The sequence below is a fragment of the Rhinatrema bivittatum genome, chromosome 1, assembly GCF_901001135.1.
Source record: "Rhinatrema bivittatum chromosome 1, aRhiBiv1.1, whole genome shotgun sequence".
Classification (NCBI taxonomy): Eukaryota; Metazoa; Chordata; class Amphibia; order Gymnophiona; family Rhinatrematidae; genus Rhinatrema; species Rhinatrema bivittatum.
Window position 1 is genome coordinate 479,084,250 of NC_042615.1, and position 17,419 is coordinate 479,101,668.

Genomic DNA, 17,419 nt, shown 5'->3' on the forward strand with positions numbered 1-17,419 from the left:
AAAAAAAAAACCACACACAACACAACAAAACTCAAGTCTGATGGGAGGGACTGTGTGAGGACAAGCTATTTTCTTCTCCTGATAGGATGTCAAACCAGCACAAGCATAGAGAATAGTATTTATTTATTTAAGACAACAACATTTATCAATCGCCATTCCAAAGGTCATAGCAATTTACAAATAAAGTCATTCTGTAAAACAGGATCTAAAACAAACCCTTTTATAATCTGAACAAGTATATGTTGTAGTGAGATCTGAGCACTTTCCAGGCAGCTGACAGTGTCAGCCTCAAAGTGTAGCCAAGACATAAACACATGCCCTTCCATATATAGCTTGTTTGCTATATTTCCATGTTCTTTCATGCATTAACTAAAAACAGTTGGCTAAACATCTTATTGCGTAAGTCAGTTTGTATAATTTAAAAAATGCATGGATTGGTAACTGAAGGCAGGGGGACAAGGACAACATAGAGATGCGGAGAAATAGATAAACACAGAGAACAGCGAACCGTAGGCACAGAAAAATCCCACAGCATCTTGACAACTTTTATTGCTGACATCTGCTTGGCATAGGCACAGATCACTGCAAGGAAAAGATAGGGCAAGGAGAAATAAGAGGCGGCTTCAGGGAGGAAAAGAGCTAGCAAAGCGGAAAGGAGGTGGCGGCTGACAGGGAAGTAGAGGAAAAAAAAAAAAAAGTTAGAAACCTGCCCCAAAGAGAGCAAATCAAGGGGGAAAAAATATCTAGAAAAAGAGAGAAATAGAAAAGTAAACTTTATAAAGAAAAAAAAAATCAATTTTTCCCATAATCCTAAAAATCTGGTCTGGCCCTTAACTTTTCTAAATAATTGTTTACCCCTGTCCTACAGCTTTCACAGGAAGCACAGCCAAGCTGGTACAGTGCAAACTTGCTTTCGCAATCAGAAGCAAGCCACTCTCCCCGATAACTGGCCTTTTTTCCTTTTTTACTTTACACAGAGGATTATTTTAATTTTATGTATATTTACAAGCAAAAAAATTGAAAAACACAGGAAATATAGAACAATGAACAAAATACCCTCAAAAAACATTAACACTGAGCCCACAAGACAAAAAATGGGGTCCAACTCATAAGAAAGAAATCACATAAAAAACGGAAGAAAAGAAAAAATGTGGATGTTATTATAGTAATGCTGATCATAACAATCTAACCTGCAAACATAGCCAAAGCTATCTGATTTGATTTATTGAACAGGACTTCTGATTTTAGTTTTTAAATTGATATAGAAAAAAAAAACTATGCAAAAAAGAAAAAAAAATGGTGTTTCCTGGATAAGCAATGGAAAACACACTTCCCCTCCCATTGCCTGCCTTGGTCCTCCATGCCTTTTCCATGCCTCAGGTGCACAAATGTATGTATTAAATTCATCTGGAAAAAGGAAACCAACAATAGTACCTTCGCTGTGAAAACACTAATACAACACTGATTGTTTTGTACTCTCAAAAGAATCACCCCTAAACTTAACATTAATGAAAGTAAACATAATTCCATCTACAATATTTATGGTCCAATATGAATCATAAGGAAAAGCTACCCATTAAGAATATCAAACATAAATGCAATCAAAATATGGGGAAAAACAAACAGCTGTAAGAATCATTACCATCTGAAGACCATACATCGATTTAAAAATATATATTTGCCTTACGTCGAAACAAAATTAATTTTCCCCAACAATTGTCTTTTGAGAGCCATTTGACATAACAACCTACCTTTAAGCATCAAGAAGAGATCAAATGCAAACCTCTTCAAAATAAGAAATGTAACTATAATTACTCTCAATGGGGCTTACCGTCAGAAAACATTTCAAAAATATACAGCAAAAACTATACCCCAATACAAAACTGAACATGTACCTGGAAACTGGAGCTGAAATTCAAGTCTAATAGCCACACCTTGAACCGCAACCCTAAGAATTTCTTCCATCTAATTTAGATTGTTTTATTTACATCCAGAAAAACATGACCTTTCTTACCCAGAAAAGGGATATCTATTAACAAAAAAATAAATAAATCACTTTATAATCCAGTCTCTGCCCTGCTCAAGTATGAAGAACACCAAAACACCAAGGTGTTGCTAAGGTCCAGGCTGTCTCAGGACAAATTGACAGCTTCCATCCACATCTGGGTCGACCTCCCTGTGCCTGACAACCGGAAGAAAGTACAGAGACTCCAACTTAAGACATTGTTTTCAGGAGCCAACAGTGTCTTAATTTGAAATGTTGTAACTCAAAATAGATTGCCCCCATATGAACAGTTCTAAAGAGGTTACTAGCTCCAGCCCCAAGGGCCAATATCCTATTTTCACCAAAAACAACCATAATTTAATAAATGATGCCTCTGTAGCATCCCTAGCCTGGGCATCAAACCTGGGAGTCCCACACGGCAGTGCATAGCCCCGACACCAGGCCGGCCCCTACACTGGGATTATTTAAAATGCTCCTCCTAATAATGCCCTTGAGCTCCTGAGAATAGCCACACTCGGAATAATGTAGCATAGATATTTTATAGCTACATTTTATAGTGTGTGTATATACATATATATATATATATATACACACACACACACATATACATATACACACACACACTTTTTGTGCATAGTCTGGAAGTTATCTCATTTTGCCAAAACTGGAGAGAGAGTTTCCTGTCCCAACAAAGGACACCCTGGCCACTCGAGGACCTTCCCTTAGCCAAGCCCTGGAGGGCAAGTGTGTCCCGTGTCCTGGCGATAAGGAACACTTGCACAGACAAAGAGAGGAGGACTGTCAACAGGAAAACCATCTGTGGTGCTGGGAACTGTGTCTATAGTGCCGCAGCTCATCTGATTCGCCATCAGTAAAGTACTTTCAGGCCTGCCCTTGGATGCGCGTTTTCCCTTACCCCTTATTTAGTAAGGGGAGGAAAACGCACGTCCAACCCACAGCACCTAATAGCGCCCTCAACATGCAAATGCATGTTGATGGCCCTATTAGTCATTCCCGCGGGATACAGAAAGTAAAATGTGCAGCCAAGCCGCACATTTTACTTTCAGAAGTTAGCACCGACCCAAAGGTAGGCGCTAATGTCTTCCGGCACCAGAAAAGTGCACAGAAATGCAGTAAAAACTGCTTTTCTGTGCACCCTCCGACTTAATATCATAGCGATATTAATTCAAGGTCCCGAAGAGTAAAAAAAGTAAAAAAAAAAAATAAAAAATTTGAATTCGGCACGTGGCTATCAGCGGGCTCAAGAACCGACGCTGGCAAAATTGAGCGGACAGTCAAACTCCCTGACAGCCGCCGCTCCTGTCAAAAAGGAGGCACTAGGGACGCACTAGTGTCCCTAGTGCCTCTTTTTACCGCCGGGCCTAATTTAAATAAAATTAACTTACTGTATCGCGTGCATAGGAGAGCGGGCACTCACCCGCTCTCCCGCGTTTTTTACTGTATCGGCCCGGAAGAGATTTGGGAAATCAGACATAACCCCCCCAACCACTGCAGGGGTGCGACCCAGCTGCAAGCGTAGCACACACTACATTTGGAGAAACACAACGCACGCTGTAACTGATTAGAACACTGTTCTCCTGTCAGCATTTAATAAAATGACAGCATACTGAAAGCCACAGGTTAAACAGCTGCTCCAGAGATACAGCTCTACTGCACGAGGTAAAAATCAAACACGTTTTACCAGGGGGGGGGGGGGGGAACAAACGGATAATAGCGGCTGTGAAACTTTTCCCACTCAGGATCTAATTTTTGTGCTGTAACAAAAACCACAGAAGTTCGAAACCAAAACGTCACATTTTACTGCTGTAAGCTTCAAAAACTTTTTGCAGACCATCCTCCTGCTTTGTGCCTTTGGACCCACAGCTGGGGGCAAACCTGCCCCGCACGTCTCTTCCATCACCTTGTGCGCACCTTGATATATACTATAAGCAAATTAATACTAGCGCACAAAGCTCCCCGTCAAATGCACAACTCGTTCCTTTGTTTTTTTCCCCTCTCATGTGATATCCCATCGCTGCAACACATTAGCCAGGCAAGACCCCCCAGATTTGACTTTACGACCTTTCAAATCCAGACACTCATCCTATGTTTTGGGAAAGCCCAGCCCTGTGTGGTCCTGGCAGGGAACCAAACACTGCGAAAGCGATGCCTTTGTGCACACGTGGTGGCCATTTGCAGGTTGCTAACAGCTACAAGAGCGAGCCTGCTAACCGTGCTGTCGCCCTGTGCGTTTGCAATTCCCAGTGCCAGCCTAGGGGAAGGGACGCCTGGAACTCTGGAAAGCGCTGATCTATGCTCTGTGTGGCAGCACAGGCCAAGGGGGAGGAAGGGAACGAGCGAGATAAATCTGAAAGTCTTACTTATAGTTTCTGAAAAGGCATCGCAAAACGAGGGCAAGGAGCAGCAGATTCAATGGCTAGGGAGGAGGATCCAGGCCAGGTCTGGGCATGAAGAAGCACCACTCCAACTCCTCGCTTTAAACATACACTCAGCACACTCGCGAGGCTAATGTTACTCCTGAAACAGAGATGGACCCAAAAAACAGCAGGGTAGGCGATCCAGTGAAGCCATAAGGAAATAACAAAATGGTGGATGCCACAAAAAAGTCTTTTTCTATCTTTAATCAAGGAGACGTGAAATATCATATACAATTGCCCGACTCTGGCCGAGTTTCGCCACCTGTGGTGGCTGCCTCAGGGGCTTGTTAATCAAAGAAAATAATGTTCAGGTGATGGTCCGGATAAAGTCAAATGTGTACATATATATATCGTAAAAGCACCAAAATGATTCGTCTCCTCGTCGTGAATTGGAGACGAATCATTTTGGTGCTTTTACGATATATATATGTACACATTTGACCTTATCCGGACCATCACCTGAACATTATTTTCTTTGATTAACAAGCCCCTGAGGCTTGTAAAACAAGCCCCTGAGGCTTGTAAAACAATTCACGACGAGGAGACGAATCATTTTGGTGCTTTTACGATATATATATGTACACATTTGACCTTATCCGGACCATCACCTGAACATTATTTTCTTTGATTAACAAGCCCCTGAGGCTTGTAAAACAATTCACGACGAGGAGCCGAATCATTTTGGTTCGTCTCCTCATCGTGAATTGTAAAACAATTCACGACGAGGAGACGAATCATTTTGGTGCTTTTACGATATATATATGTACACATTTGACCTTATCCGGACCATCACCTGAACATTATTTTCTTTGATTAACAAGCCCCTGAGGCAGCCACCACAGGTGGCGAAACTCGGCCAGAGTCGGGCAATTGTATATGATATTTCACGTCTCCTTGATTAAAGATAGAAAAAGACTTTTTTGTGGCATCCACCATTTTATTGTTAACTCCTGAAACAGAACCAGGACGCATAGGAAACGAGGTTGCCATTGTCCTACAAGCACCATGCTTTATTTAGAGTAGAAGACAGTTTGCTCTTCCGCTCGCTGCACTAGACTAAGAAAGTCAAATTATCTTAAAACTAGTGAAAGAGTTGACAAAAAAATGGAGAACAAACAGGTGTAAGTGCATAGTCATCCTCCCGCACACCCCCCCCCCCACACACACACACACCAACGTCAGCCGCAGACTGTGCGAGCATTTTTTTTTTTTTTTTTTTATAGCAGGAGGAAGTATACTTGCTATTACACTGCACACAAACTTTTACCTGCACTGATGCCAGACCATGCTGCAAAGCGTGTTTTACATCACACGTCCTCAATCATGGGAAACATGCAGAAAACTACCATCTTGGCATTCCAGCAAAATTATTATTTTATTTCTTCTACAATTGGTAAAGTGCGATTTTGGGTGCATATCAAAAGGACCCCTAAGCCAACGAAATTGCTCAATGTATCTCTCAGAAACAGCAGAAATGGGGGGGGGGGGGGGTTTTGCAGCATGGAACACACAGTGACCAATACACAATAAGTAGTGAACAATGTAAAGTATTTTGTTAGTTAAATTATAAATTATAATCTGTTTTTTGGGGTGGTTTTTTGTTTTTTTTTACTGTTGGGTTGACCGAAAAACATACAAATATGAACTAGATTAGATCCTAACTATTCCGATGTCCTGGAATATATATAATATGAACTAGAACATATGGTTATTGGGGTGTTAACCTAGAATGTGAACACACAGCATGAGAGTGTTGACCAAGAACATGAATGCTGATATTGCTGGAATGATGGTATATAAAATGCCTAAATAAATAAAGTATGAACACAGCATTAAAGTACTCAAGAAGGGACTCTGAGGAGAAACATTTTAAAACGGAGATGTGACCATAACAAGGCGCATGCCTTTATTCCCTCCACCCACTCCCTCAAAAGAACACAGGATGCGAAGTAGGGCGAGGGGATGGGCCTAGGGTTTAGATAACCAAGAGACCTGTGTTCAAATCCTACTGCTTCCAGGATAGGGAGCATAAAAAAAGAGCAGGGACAGGCTTGTTCATATCTACTAGATAAATGAGGCTTGACCGACGTGCCGCAAATGCGCAGTAGAGAGCAGCTCTACTGCACATGTGCGGGCGAGCACATCGGTCAAAGCAGAGCGTCAGCTCTTTGAAAACATGGTGGCGGCAGCGAGGAGCAGTAGAGGCCGCGAGCAGTAGCGGCATCTGCGAGGAGCAGTGAACCCGGTGGTGAGGGAGGTAGGAGGTGAGAGGGAGGTGAGAGGGGGAGAATGAGAGACAGGGATGTAAGTGGAAGGGTAAGAAGTTGTGGAGCAGAGAAAAAGAGGGAGTGGGGGAGGGCTGAGGGAGAGGGAAGGGGTTGTGGATGAGCTGAGAGGGGATTGGAGGGGATGAGAGTGAGGGTGGGGAGTGACTGAGTGAGGGGAGGGAGGGGAGGGAGGTGAGAGTAAGGGGAGGGAGGCAGTGGGAGACAGAAGGTGAGTAAGACTGAGGGGAGGGAAGGAGGTGAGTGACCGAGGGGGAAGGGGGAATGAGGGAGAAAAAGCATAGAAGGGTGCTGTGTTCGAAAATGGACTGAAAAAAAAAAATTAAATGTAGCCCGTTGTTACGGGCTTAACGGCTAGTTCTGAAATAAAAGAGCTGGGACCGCTGTTAAACTGCTAAGAAATCCACGGGCTGACTGTGACCTGGAATACAATTCCAGTCCGTCCGTCCCCCAACTCCTTCCATCTCTTGAGTATGCACATTTCTCTTCCCTTTTGTCAGACACATGATTTGTGACTTGGGCCACCCTGATGGCTAATGCCTGGAAGGAAGTCTCCTCCCATATTGACCCTTTAGTGCCCTGGGTGGGGGTAGGTGGCTGCTCCAGTGGCAGTGGGATGTTGCCCCTCTCTCCGGTGTATTTTCCCCAGCAAGGTGCCCAAGCTCCACCAGCACTGAGGAGAGGGAGTCTTCAATCCTGCACCGCAGTGACATGATAGAGAACCCCCGGGGCCCAGTTATTTGGAACCTAATTTCAAAATGCACTGCAGGGGGAAAAAGAAAAAAAAATCAACCCTAAATTGTGCGTGCCCGGCCTCACCGCCCTCAAATCTGCTCCTTCTTCCTCCTTTTCCAGGGCCATGCATGGCTTCAGGCAGTAGATACCTGGTATAACCTATTGGCTGAAGTGTTGAAAAGCAGAACGGTGGCAGAATTCGATCATGCTTGGGGCAGATATAGAGGGCACTGGAGGGAACAGGGTTGGGAGACTGAAATAAAAGACATCGGTGAGGGAAGAGATGGTGGGGAGGACCTAGATATTGAAGTATGGGAATGCTTATGTTTATCGATCCAGAATGATAGGGAAACACCAAGGGAAGACAACTAATCCAAGTGATTTAGATAAGCAGAGATATCCTACAGGTGGTCAAGCTTGCAAGGCTCATGGCTGGAAGATTCCTTTAACTCATGGCAGTGTAGACAGGAACCAGCAGGCCCGCCAGGTAGGCCCCCTGCCGCTTATCTGCCATCAATGTCTTACCCTACTGTCGGGCCGATACAGTAAAGCACGGCCGCGGTTACCCTGTTTTTAACCCGCTTCAGACGCACATTTTGGATGCGTAAGGCAAACCCGCGATTCAGTATCCGGTTTTACGCGTCCTTACCGCTTGCCGAAATGGACGCGTATCCGTCTCCGCCCACAGCATGTATATATGTTATGTTAATGATCGACTTAGCTATTCCCTCTGATACAGTAACGTGCGCCCAGATTATCGCCTTTTTAACCAGCTTATTTACCACATCTTTAACCTGCATATTTACCACCTACCCTGACCCTGGCGTTAGGGTGGTGTTCAGTCAGCTTAGCACCGGACAGCGCCATGAGACCAGAAAGGCAGAAGCACAGACCCCCCCCCATACAGGCAGCAGGGCATTTCAGTCATGGACGTCCAGAAAGAGAGACAGGAACGTCCATGAACAGAAGCCGCGACCTCGGACGTCCAAGGTCACGGCGTCCGTTCATGGACCTTCCCGCCTGTATCCAGGCGTCCATGATCACAGGCACCGCTGCCTTGAGCGCCCGGCCGGACGTCCAAGGTTGCGGCTTGGACGTCCGGCCGGGCGCTCAAGGAAGCGGGGCCTGTAGAAAAGAACTATCCGCTTACCTGGTGGAATGACAGGTACCAGCGCACCCTGGATACTGTATAGGCGCTGTATACCGCTCTATACAGTAAAACGGATTGCGACCGCCTACCGCTTCATTGACCCGCTTTGGACGCCGCTTGGATTTGCGTCTAATTTGAATACTGAATCGAGCAGCTTGTGAACCAAAATGTGCACGCGGAAAACAAGTGGGCGCCCGGCACTGCCGCACTTTTTTCTTACACGTCCTTACTATATCGGCCCGTGTGTTATTCCTACAGCTCTTGCCTCAGGAGTTCACGCCCCGGTCGCCTTCATGTTCTCTTCCATCCAGATCAAGCCAGACAACAAAATGCTGAGTAACAGCTTCCTATCCTTCCAGGATTTAGTTTCCCAAATCCTGCAAGCCATGGACTGGTGCCAGCTGGAGTGAGAAAAATGCTAGACACTGTTTGTCTACAAGGACATTAAGACACTGTTAATCCATGTCTGCTCTGTGGTTACATTAAGCCAGCAAGCAATAAAAAGCAGTCTCCAAAAAGGCTACAAGCCCTTTTTTTCCTTCCATAAAGTGTGCCGATTAGCTTAAGATAATTTTAGTATGCAACATCGAGAGATATGTTTGGTTGTTTATTTTTTATAATCATTAAGTTTCTATGTAGCTTGAAAGTATCTATTCTAGGTCCTCTGAATGCTCGAGCTGACCCTGGCTACCTGTGCTGGAAACTGGAGATAACTCCATTTTGCTGGCAGGGCACCCAGATCATGTCAACGCATTTTGGAAATGATGGGGAGGCCACCTGGACATGCTGGGAGGTCTCCGCCCAGGCAGTAAGAGCAGTTTCAGCTATGAAACATCAAGGGTCAGATTTATGTTAATGTTGGCACCAGGGCAAAGTAACTAAAGAAACCATCAAATCTGACCTTGGGATCGCATGTGGTGCCAATGTATTTCAGCAGCCTGTCCCCTCCTGGGTGGTAAAGAAGAGGTCTGGGTTGGTGGGGGGGAAAGAGGAGAGGAGATTGTATTGTGGGGGGTTTTTTCTTTTGTTTTAAGAAAGGGAGGGTCAAATCAAAGCAGTGCAAGAAGCAGGGTGGAAAATATTTAAAATCTTGGGTGTCAGCTGGATAGAATAAAAGCTGTGAATCAGACCCATGTCCCCCACCCTTCCACCCAAAAAAAAAAGAAAAAAAAAAAAAAAAAAAGATTCTGCTACTGAATGCTTCACAGCACTGGCAATAAATGAAAGTCCACCGGAAAAAACTCACAAATGCCCACCAAACATTCATCCCAAAGCACCAGTTACATGCTCAAACTTTCAGAGACAATTATACAGATGGCAATGTACTCCACTTCTGTGACTCTCTTTTTTAATACAGCTGTGTGAAGTGTCACAATCTATCAGTTGTCTATGTGCAATTATTGTGCAAAACCTCCCCGCATAATTCCCATTAATAAAATACTAGAAAACGCTCATAATACCATTACTTACAGGTAGGGACCTTCATTTTCAATTTTTTTTTTTTGGAGGGGGGGGGGTTCTGGGAAAATATCAGGGTTTATTTTGATAAGAACAAAAACAGAAGAAAAATCAGTGGATAAACTGAGACTCATTTTCCTGGGTAAATATCAGAGTTTATTTTGGTGGATAGAAGCCCAGGCAATAAAAGAACATTAAGCAGATTCTCCCATCAGCGGCACTGACATTACCAAGTGGCAGGCACTTTTGGCAGCTTGGTGGGAAGGGGAGGTGGGACCTGAAACAGCACATGAGGGGCACTGAAAGGCGAGCGCTTTCACTGGTGGCGGGGGTGGGACTTGAAACATTACAGGTGCTTTGGCCCACACTGGCTCCCAGCAGTTGCTGAAAAGGCTTGAGAACCTGCACCTGCAGCTCCGGAGCTGCTTTTTAAATCATCCTAAAATTTGGGTGAAAATCCGTTTAAACCAATCATCACTTTTGGAAAAATCCAGAAATTTATGGGTGAAAAATCGGTATAAACTGAAAATGAAGGGCCTTACTTACAGGTCATGAAGTTGGGCGAACTTAAGCACCTTTCTTGAACACACACACACTGAGTACCAATGCCACAAGCATTCTGTTCATGGGAATTATACCAAGAGGTTTTATGCAATAATTACACAGAGACAATCGATATATTGAGCCACTTTGCACAATTATTACACATAAAATAAATGGGACACACGATTTTCTCTCTCAGGAAAACTGGAGTGCATTTCAGAGGTACCAGCCCATAACGACTGTTCCTAAAAACATTTTAACTGTGTAATTTGTGCTCTGGCAAGAATATTGCACGGGCATTTCTGATTTTTCCTTTGGATTTTCTGTGTTCATTTGGCTTTTACTTTCTCAAAAATGAGAGACCCCCACAGAAGCATCTGATGTGGAGACAGGAGTGGAAGATGAAGGTCCACCTAAGCATAGCAGAGGCTCCCAGGAGAGAAAAACTCCCTCTGGTGAGAGAGGATCATCAGATGAATACATCTTGGGGCAGGACTAGACAGAGACAAGAAAGTCAAATGCATACCAGGATCCGTGACTGCCTAGGATACCGAATAAAGCACTTTTTTTTTTTTTTTTTAAATATTGTTGCAGTAGAAAGAAGATGTCATAGTCCACTTGGGGATAAATGAGTTTACTGGGAACCAAGTCACAGTAGCACAAATTCAAGAAATTAGGGGAGTGTCTGAGGCAGCAGCCAAAGACCATATTATTTTGTGAGATACTGTGAATGATAAAGGGGAAGAAAGGCATGTCACAGCAGGATCTAGACCAGGTGTAAACAAAAGGGTTTATATGGAGAAATAAGAGACTTAGAGGCCGTTATTCAACTGGCCAGGAGTGGATAAAGTTAAACAGGTCAACAGTGTCTAGTTAACTTTAGGTCTGCTTTCTGGCCAACCTGGGAATTCCCCAGAACTGCCTATTTTTGTCCAGCTAAGTTTTCTGGAGGCTATGATTTTCCCAGAAATAAAATCTGGCTAGTCAGCAGGGGTCAGGCCTGTGTGTGTGTCGGGGGGGGGGGGGGGGGGGGGGGTGCTCTAAATGTTAAGGTTTCTCCAACTAGGTTTCCAAAATTAGCTAGACAAACCCTCTCCGTATTGACCCCTCTAGCAATGGAAAACATGTCAGACAGGGGAACATTTCAGATTATATATTGACAAGAGGGGAGTGGCAGACGGTTTAATCATGTTGTAACCCCCAAAACACACATAAGGTAAAGTATAGAAACACATAAAAGATGTGTAATGCACAAAGCCACCTGTTAACAGACAGGATGGGAGTAGGTACGAAGATATATAGAGGGAAAAAAACAGAAAGAGAAATATCTTGAAGCCTACTAACACAAAACTTTAATAGTTTTCTAGATAACAAAACCCCAGACTTGCAAACAGATACAGATATTGCTGCCCTCACAGAAGTACCATTCAAGGAGCCCTATATGACTGGGATTTAATTATTTGCAATGCCACTTTTCATTAATCTCAAAGAGGACTGCGGAGACAATACACATCTGGTATACAATTTTTGTATATCAACAATTAAACTATAAGGGAAAACCAAACAAAATTAAGCCCCGTCCCCCACAATTCCTCTTCTTCCCCATTTAATCCAACTACAATGCTTGAGTTGGATTTTTTATTTTTTTTTTTAAACTTGGAAGGCCTGGTTGAAAAAAAACAAACCATGACTCTGCTTGTTTCCTGAACTGCAAATCCAAGGTAAAACATTCCAAATAACGGGTGCAATGCAGCTAAAAGCTGAGCTCTGTATCATAGTTAAACTGACCTCAGACAGCAATGGGGGGGGGGGGGGGTGTCAACCAGAAATCCAGATTAGATCAAGCAGGCTGATACCTTATTAATATCTCTATTGAGCAAAATTCTCTATAAATCCACACACAGATGCACAAGAAAAGGAAAACAGAAGGGCATTTCAAAGAACACTGAACACAAATTTGTACACGAGTGGCCAGGCCTTGTGCTCGCTGGGCAAGTTTTCAAAGAGACGCATAAACACCGGTAAGTGAATAAGTGCTAGGCCTCTTCAAAGGGGCAAGCCAGGGGAGGGGGGGGGGCGAGCCAGGAAAGCTCCATTGTTTGCTGTCCCGAAGACCCGGCTGCAGGCGCATGCAACTTACTTCAGCTCGGGAGCTGAAATAAATTGTGAAACAGAAAAAAAAGAAAAAGGTAGGGTTTAGGGGGTGGGGAAGTTCCCTCCCAGTGCACTCTTTAATTGGAGCGGCCTGGGGAAGGCCGGAATGAGTCACCACGCAGAAATTGCAGAAGTCCACCCCCCACCACCATGCGCGCACCGGCGTGCGCATGACAGAAAATCCAGCATGTCCACGTCCATAATGCCAGGAAGTGCACGCACATGGACGCATGAGCGCAAAGAGGAAAATCTACCTCTAAGTTGCACATGAAAACTTGTGTCTCCACAGCCCACCAAAAATTACATGGAATATTATTGATGAGTATTTCAGACATCCTCTATTCAAACATCTAACATCATCAAGATTTTGATATTTATTCTGAATTTCACGGGCAGCCAATATAATTTAAATTAAAATTGATGTAATATCTCATTTTTGGCTCCCACTTGCAGCCTTAATCCTGCATTCTACAGAAGTTGTAATTTTTTCAAAGACGTTACCGAAACATCCCAATACCGAGCATTACAGTAACCAAGGCAACTTTTCACTGAATGCAGAATGGAGGCCACTTCTTTCCAATTTAGGAATGATCTCAATTGCCAAATTTGCTGTAAAGAGAAGGTGTTCTGAACTATAGTTAACATCGGACTTTGCATCTAATTGAACTCCCAGACTGCAAACACTCTCCTTCAATGTTATAGAGATTCCAGTGTTAGAGAAAGTCTATCTCCTACTTACCCACAATATCTCAGATTATGTGGGGTTTAGCACAAGTCTACCTGATGCAAGTCAGGCAGCAAATGCCTCTAGGCATATATTCAATTTCTTTATTCCTTCAACCTGATTACATCCTATAGTCACTACTTATTATGCATCATTCACAAATAAACAGCAACTGATTCCAAAAATCTGAATCAGGATATTTTCAGTTAATAAGCAGAGCCAGATATACATTGAACATCAGAAAAAGGCCCACTCTTGGTGGAATTCCACTCTGTAGTGATCTGGCTGTTGAGTAATTTGCACCCCAAACCACGGGATATGTAGAATATGCTAGGAGAGAATCGAACCACTAACACTATACCCGAAAAACCCCAAAATCGCCCTTCTTAAAAAACCATGGTCAATGGAATCAAACACTGCAGAGGTGGGTATGTTACAAAAAGGGAATCCATAGCCCCATCCACCTCCATTCATTGACCAGGGATAAGAGCAGTTTCCATACCATGTCTGCTTCAAAATCCTGACCGTCAAATATTAAAGGCCTCGCTGTTCATCAAATAATATTGATGGTAAACCACTTTCTCAATCATTTTAAAAAGGAAAAGTCAAACTTGAGAGTGGACGATAAATGGTTCATATCACTATAATCTAGGATTTTGCTTCTTAAGAATTAACTGCACTACAGCTTCCTTAAAAAAAAAAAAAGTATCAGGTTGCGCTGTTGAAGACTGGTATTCACCACTGATGTGAAGTATGGCAGAAGGTCCATCATGCTTTTCTCTACCAGAAGAGTAGTGGATTACAGGATCCAAGGTCACACAGATTTATGAGAAGTAGGTCTTGTCAAATGAATCTGACCAATTTCTTTGGCTGAGTGACCAAAGTTAGATTAGGGGAGAGCACTAGATGTAGTAATACATGGATTTCTGCAAGGCCTTGACACGGCTCCCCCTAGGTGACAAATTGAGAACCCTTCATATGGGTGCCAAAGTGATTGACCAGGTTAAAAACTGGTAGACTGGAAAGCAACAAAGTGCAATGGTAAACAGAGTTCACGCCAGGGAAAGAAAGGGGTTACTAGTAGTGTGCTGCAGAGATCAAATCCTTTGTCTGGTTCTGTTTAACATTTTCATAAGCAATATTGGTGAAAGGCTAGCAGGAAAGGTTTGACTTTTTGCAAATGATACCAAAATCTGCAAAAGAATATATATACCCTAGAAAGTTTGGAAAACAGGAAGAATCCAGTGAAACTTGAGGAACTGACTCAAGAAAGGCATCTAAAAACATAATGCAAAAAAAAATGTTTTTTTAAATGCAGAGTCATGCATTAGGGTTGCAAAACTCCAAGGGTGCTATTTGATATAAAGAATGAATATTTTCTATACACAAAACAAGAGCATGTGGTCAAAGATGAGACAGTCAACACAGTTTATTTGGATTTTCACAAGGTATGTGATAAAGTTCCTCACCAGAGACTCCTCAAGAAACTAAAAAGTCATGGAACAGGAGGTGAGGTCTTGCTGTAAATAAATAACTGGTTAAAAGATAGAAATCAAAGAATAGGAATGAATGGTCAGTTTTCCCCACTGGAAAGTAGTAAATAGAGGCATGCTTCAAGGATCTGTATTGGGACTGGTTTTAACTTATTCATTAGCAATCTGAGAAAGGGGGCAATGAGTGAGGTGATCAAATTTGCATATTATACAAAAAATATTCAAAGTAGTTAAGACTAAAGCAGATTGTAAGGAACTGCAGAAGGATTTTTCCAGACTAGAGAACTGCACATCTAAATGGCAAATGAAATGTAATGTCGACAAGTACAAAGTGATGTACATTGGGAAAAATAATCCTAACTATAGGTACACTATGCACTTAAGGCACAATGCATTAGCATATCATTTGCTTACTGCATTAGGAAATTAATTTTACAATCCAGTTTTACCACTGTCCTTCTTAAATCAGATCAATGGTGAGCAAAACATAAAAGCAGGTGTTCCTATAGCAGAAACAGTTACACCTGCCCTTTCCTGGAGAAAAAAAAATAGGTTGACTATATCCCTGCTTTAAACAAAACACGTTATTTAAATATTGCACTGAATAAAAAGTTTTGGTCTTTCGATTTGAGTTCTGACTTTAGGGTTACACAGTCATTTTCAGAATGAACACACAAAAGTTCTGGTTTTCCTTTTCTCAGGTGCTATCTGATTGATATTTCCAAGGCACTACAACCTATAAAAGTATGTCAGAGATAATAAAAAAAAAAAAAAACACAAACCTAAAATGGAGATACAGATGTTTAATTTTTATGGCATACTTCTTTATATTCTGTATGAGACTAAACAGAAAGACAGCAATTTTCAGAGCGAGGAGTGTAAATAAGTTAGCCGGTCTCAATATCGCCCCTCTCAGCCTGGCTAACAGCGCACATGGGCTTTCCCGAGGATTGCAGAGAAGCTTTTCTGAGGTCACCTTTTTGGGTTGGATAATAATGCCATCTAGTTTGTTTTGCCCACAAAGTAGTAAGTGCAAAGTTCACTGTACTTCTGACCCCAAAGGGTCCTGGGGAATGAAAACGTGCTCGGCGGGTTTCCCTCGGTTCCCCGGGCGCTCCTACCCCCATCCCGCACGGGCAGCTCTTTAAAGCGGGGTCCTAAGCACGTGCACGTCCTACTTTCGCACTCACACACACAAGCACCCCTCACCCCGATCCATCCACAACGCAAGCCACAATCCCCCCACCTTCGGGAAACACCAACGCCCCCAGCAGCCTCACGGCTCAGGAGAAAAAGCAGAGGAAACGACTGATGCAGCCGAGATAGGAAGAGCACCTCCCATCCCCCACCTAGAAAGGCATTTGCTACTTTCTGCCCAGGAGCATCTACTCCTAAACGAGCACGGGTCCTCGGAAGAAAGGTGCAAAGCCCCTTTTCTGCTGTCCCGCTCCCTGAGTTGCTTACAGGGACGGGCCGGCAACTCCCTTTACCTTCACTGCATGTGGTGGTGCTGCTGCTGCCGCCGCCGCCATGCTTCTTATAGAGCAGAATCTCCTCAGGTGGGCGGGAAGAACTGCTTGGTCCTTTTTTTGCCTCTTAAATAACTTTATTAGTGCTCCCATGTGTGCAACTCAGACAAAGCACAAGTGAGCTGTCCAGCAGAGCCTCCTTATCCACCCATAGGAAGCCCGAGTGCAGTCTGTTATTGTAGGCTTAAACTGGGCATGCAATAGCTTCCCGGAATCCCGCTCCCCTCCCCCCACCCCATTGCCAATAATGATGCAATACAAATTCCATAATGCTCTTTATTGAGTGGATAAAAACTGCATGAACTTAAACATACCGTACAGAAAGATTTTGTGCAAACTTAACATTAATCTTTTATAAAAGACTGGCCTATACCCTCACCGGCAAAGACTTCATGCTATCACCGCCTTGCTGCCGCTATCCCTTGAGGCAGCAGCCCTCCAATAGGGTTGTCAACTGTCCATACTTCTTCCGGACGAAATGGATTTTTGCTTTCATGTCCGGAAGCCAATAGGAGGGCTAAAATGTCCAGAAATAGTCCAGATTTTAGTCCTCCAAGATTTGTTAATTTTTATTATCTGCTGTGGGGTTCTCCCCTCCCCCCCCCCCCCCACAGTTGATGGGAGAGAAGGTGAAAGTGGTCTGGTCTTCCCCAGCTGTAGAGGGAACATCACATGGGACTGGTGGGAGAGCAGGTGGTGGGGTAGTTCATTTCCGCGCTCTCTGTTTTCCGTGCCCAAGGCTTCTTTTTGTTGCTGCAGGCATGTTCTGGCTGATAATGCATTGAGCTGCCCACCATCAGCCAAAGGAAAAGGAGAAGACCCCTTAGTACCGTCGGAGTGAAGCAAAACAAAAAAAGAGACATAGTACTGACAAGTCCATTGCCTCAAAGAAAACAAGAAGCCCC

General features: G+C 43.5%; 1 protein-coding gene across 3 annotated transcripts in view; it reads right to left on the reverse strand.

The window, feature by feature from the left end:
* Window positions 1–16,543, reverse strand: part of MTAP (methylthioadenosine phosphorylase) — a 192,801-nt gene extending 176,258 nt beyond the window's left edge. For 2 of the 3 annotated variants that reach the window (XM_029606853.1, XM_029606844.1), the window contains exon 1: window positions 16,476–16,543. In XM_029606853.1, coding sequence (XP_029462713.1) covers window positions 16,476–16,517 — 42 coding nt within the window. In that variant the 5' untranslated portion in view covers window positions 16,518–16,543. The remainder of the gene's footprint in view (window positions 1–16,475) is intronic. The other variant, XM_029606862.1, reaches the window with a different exon arrangement.
* Between the last annotated feature and the right edge of the window lie 876 nt (window positions 16,544–17,419).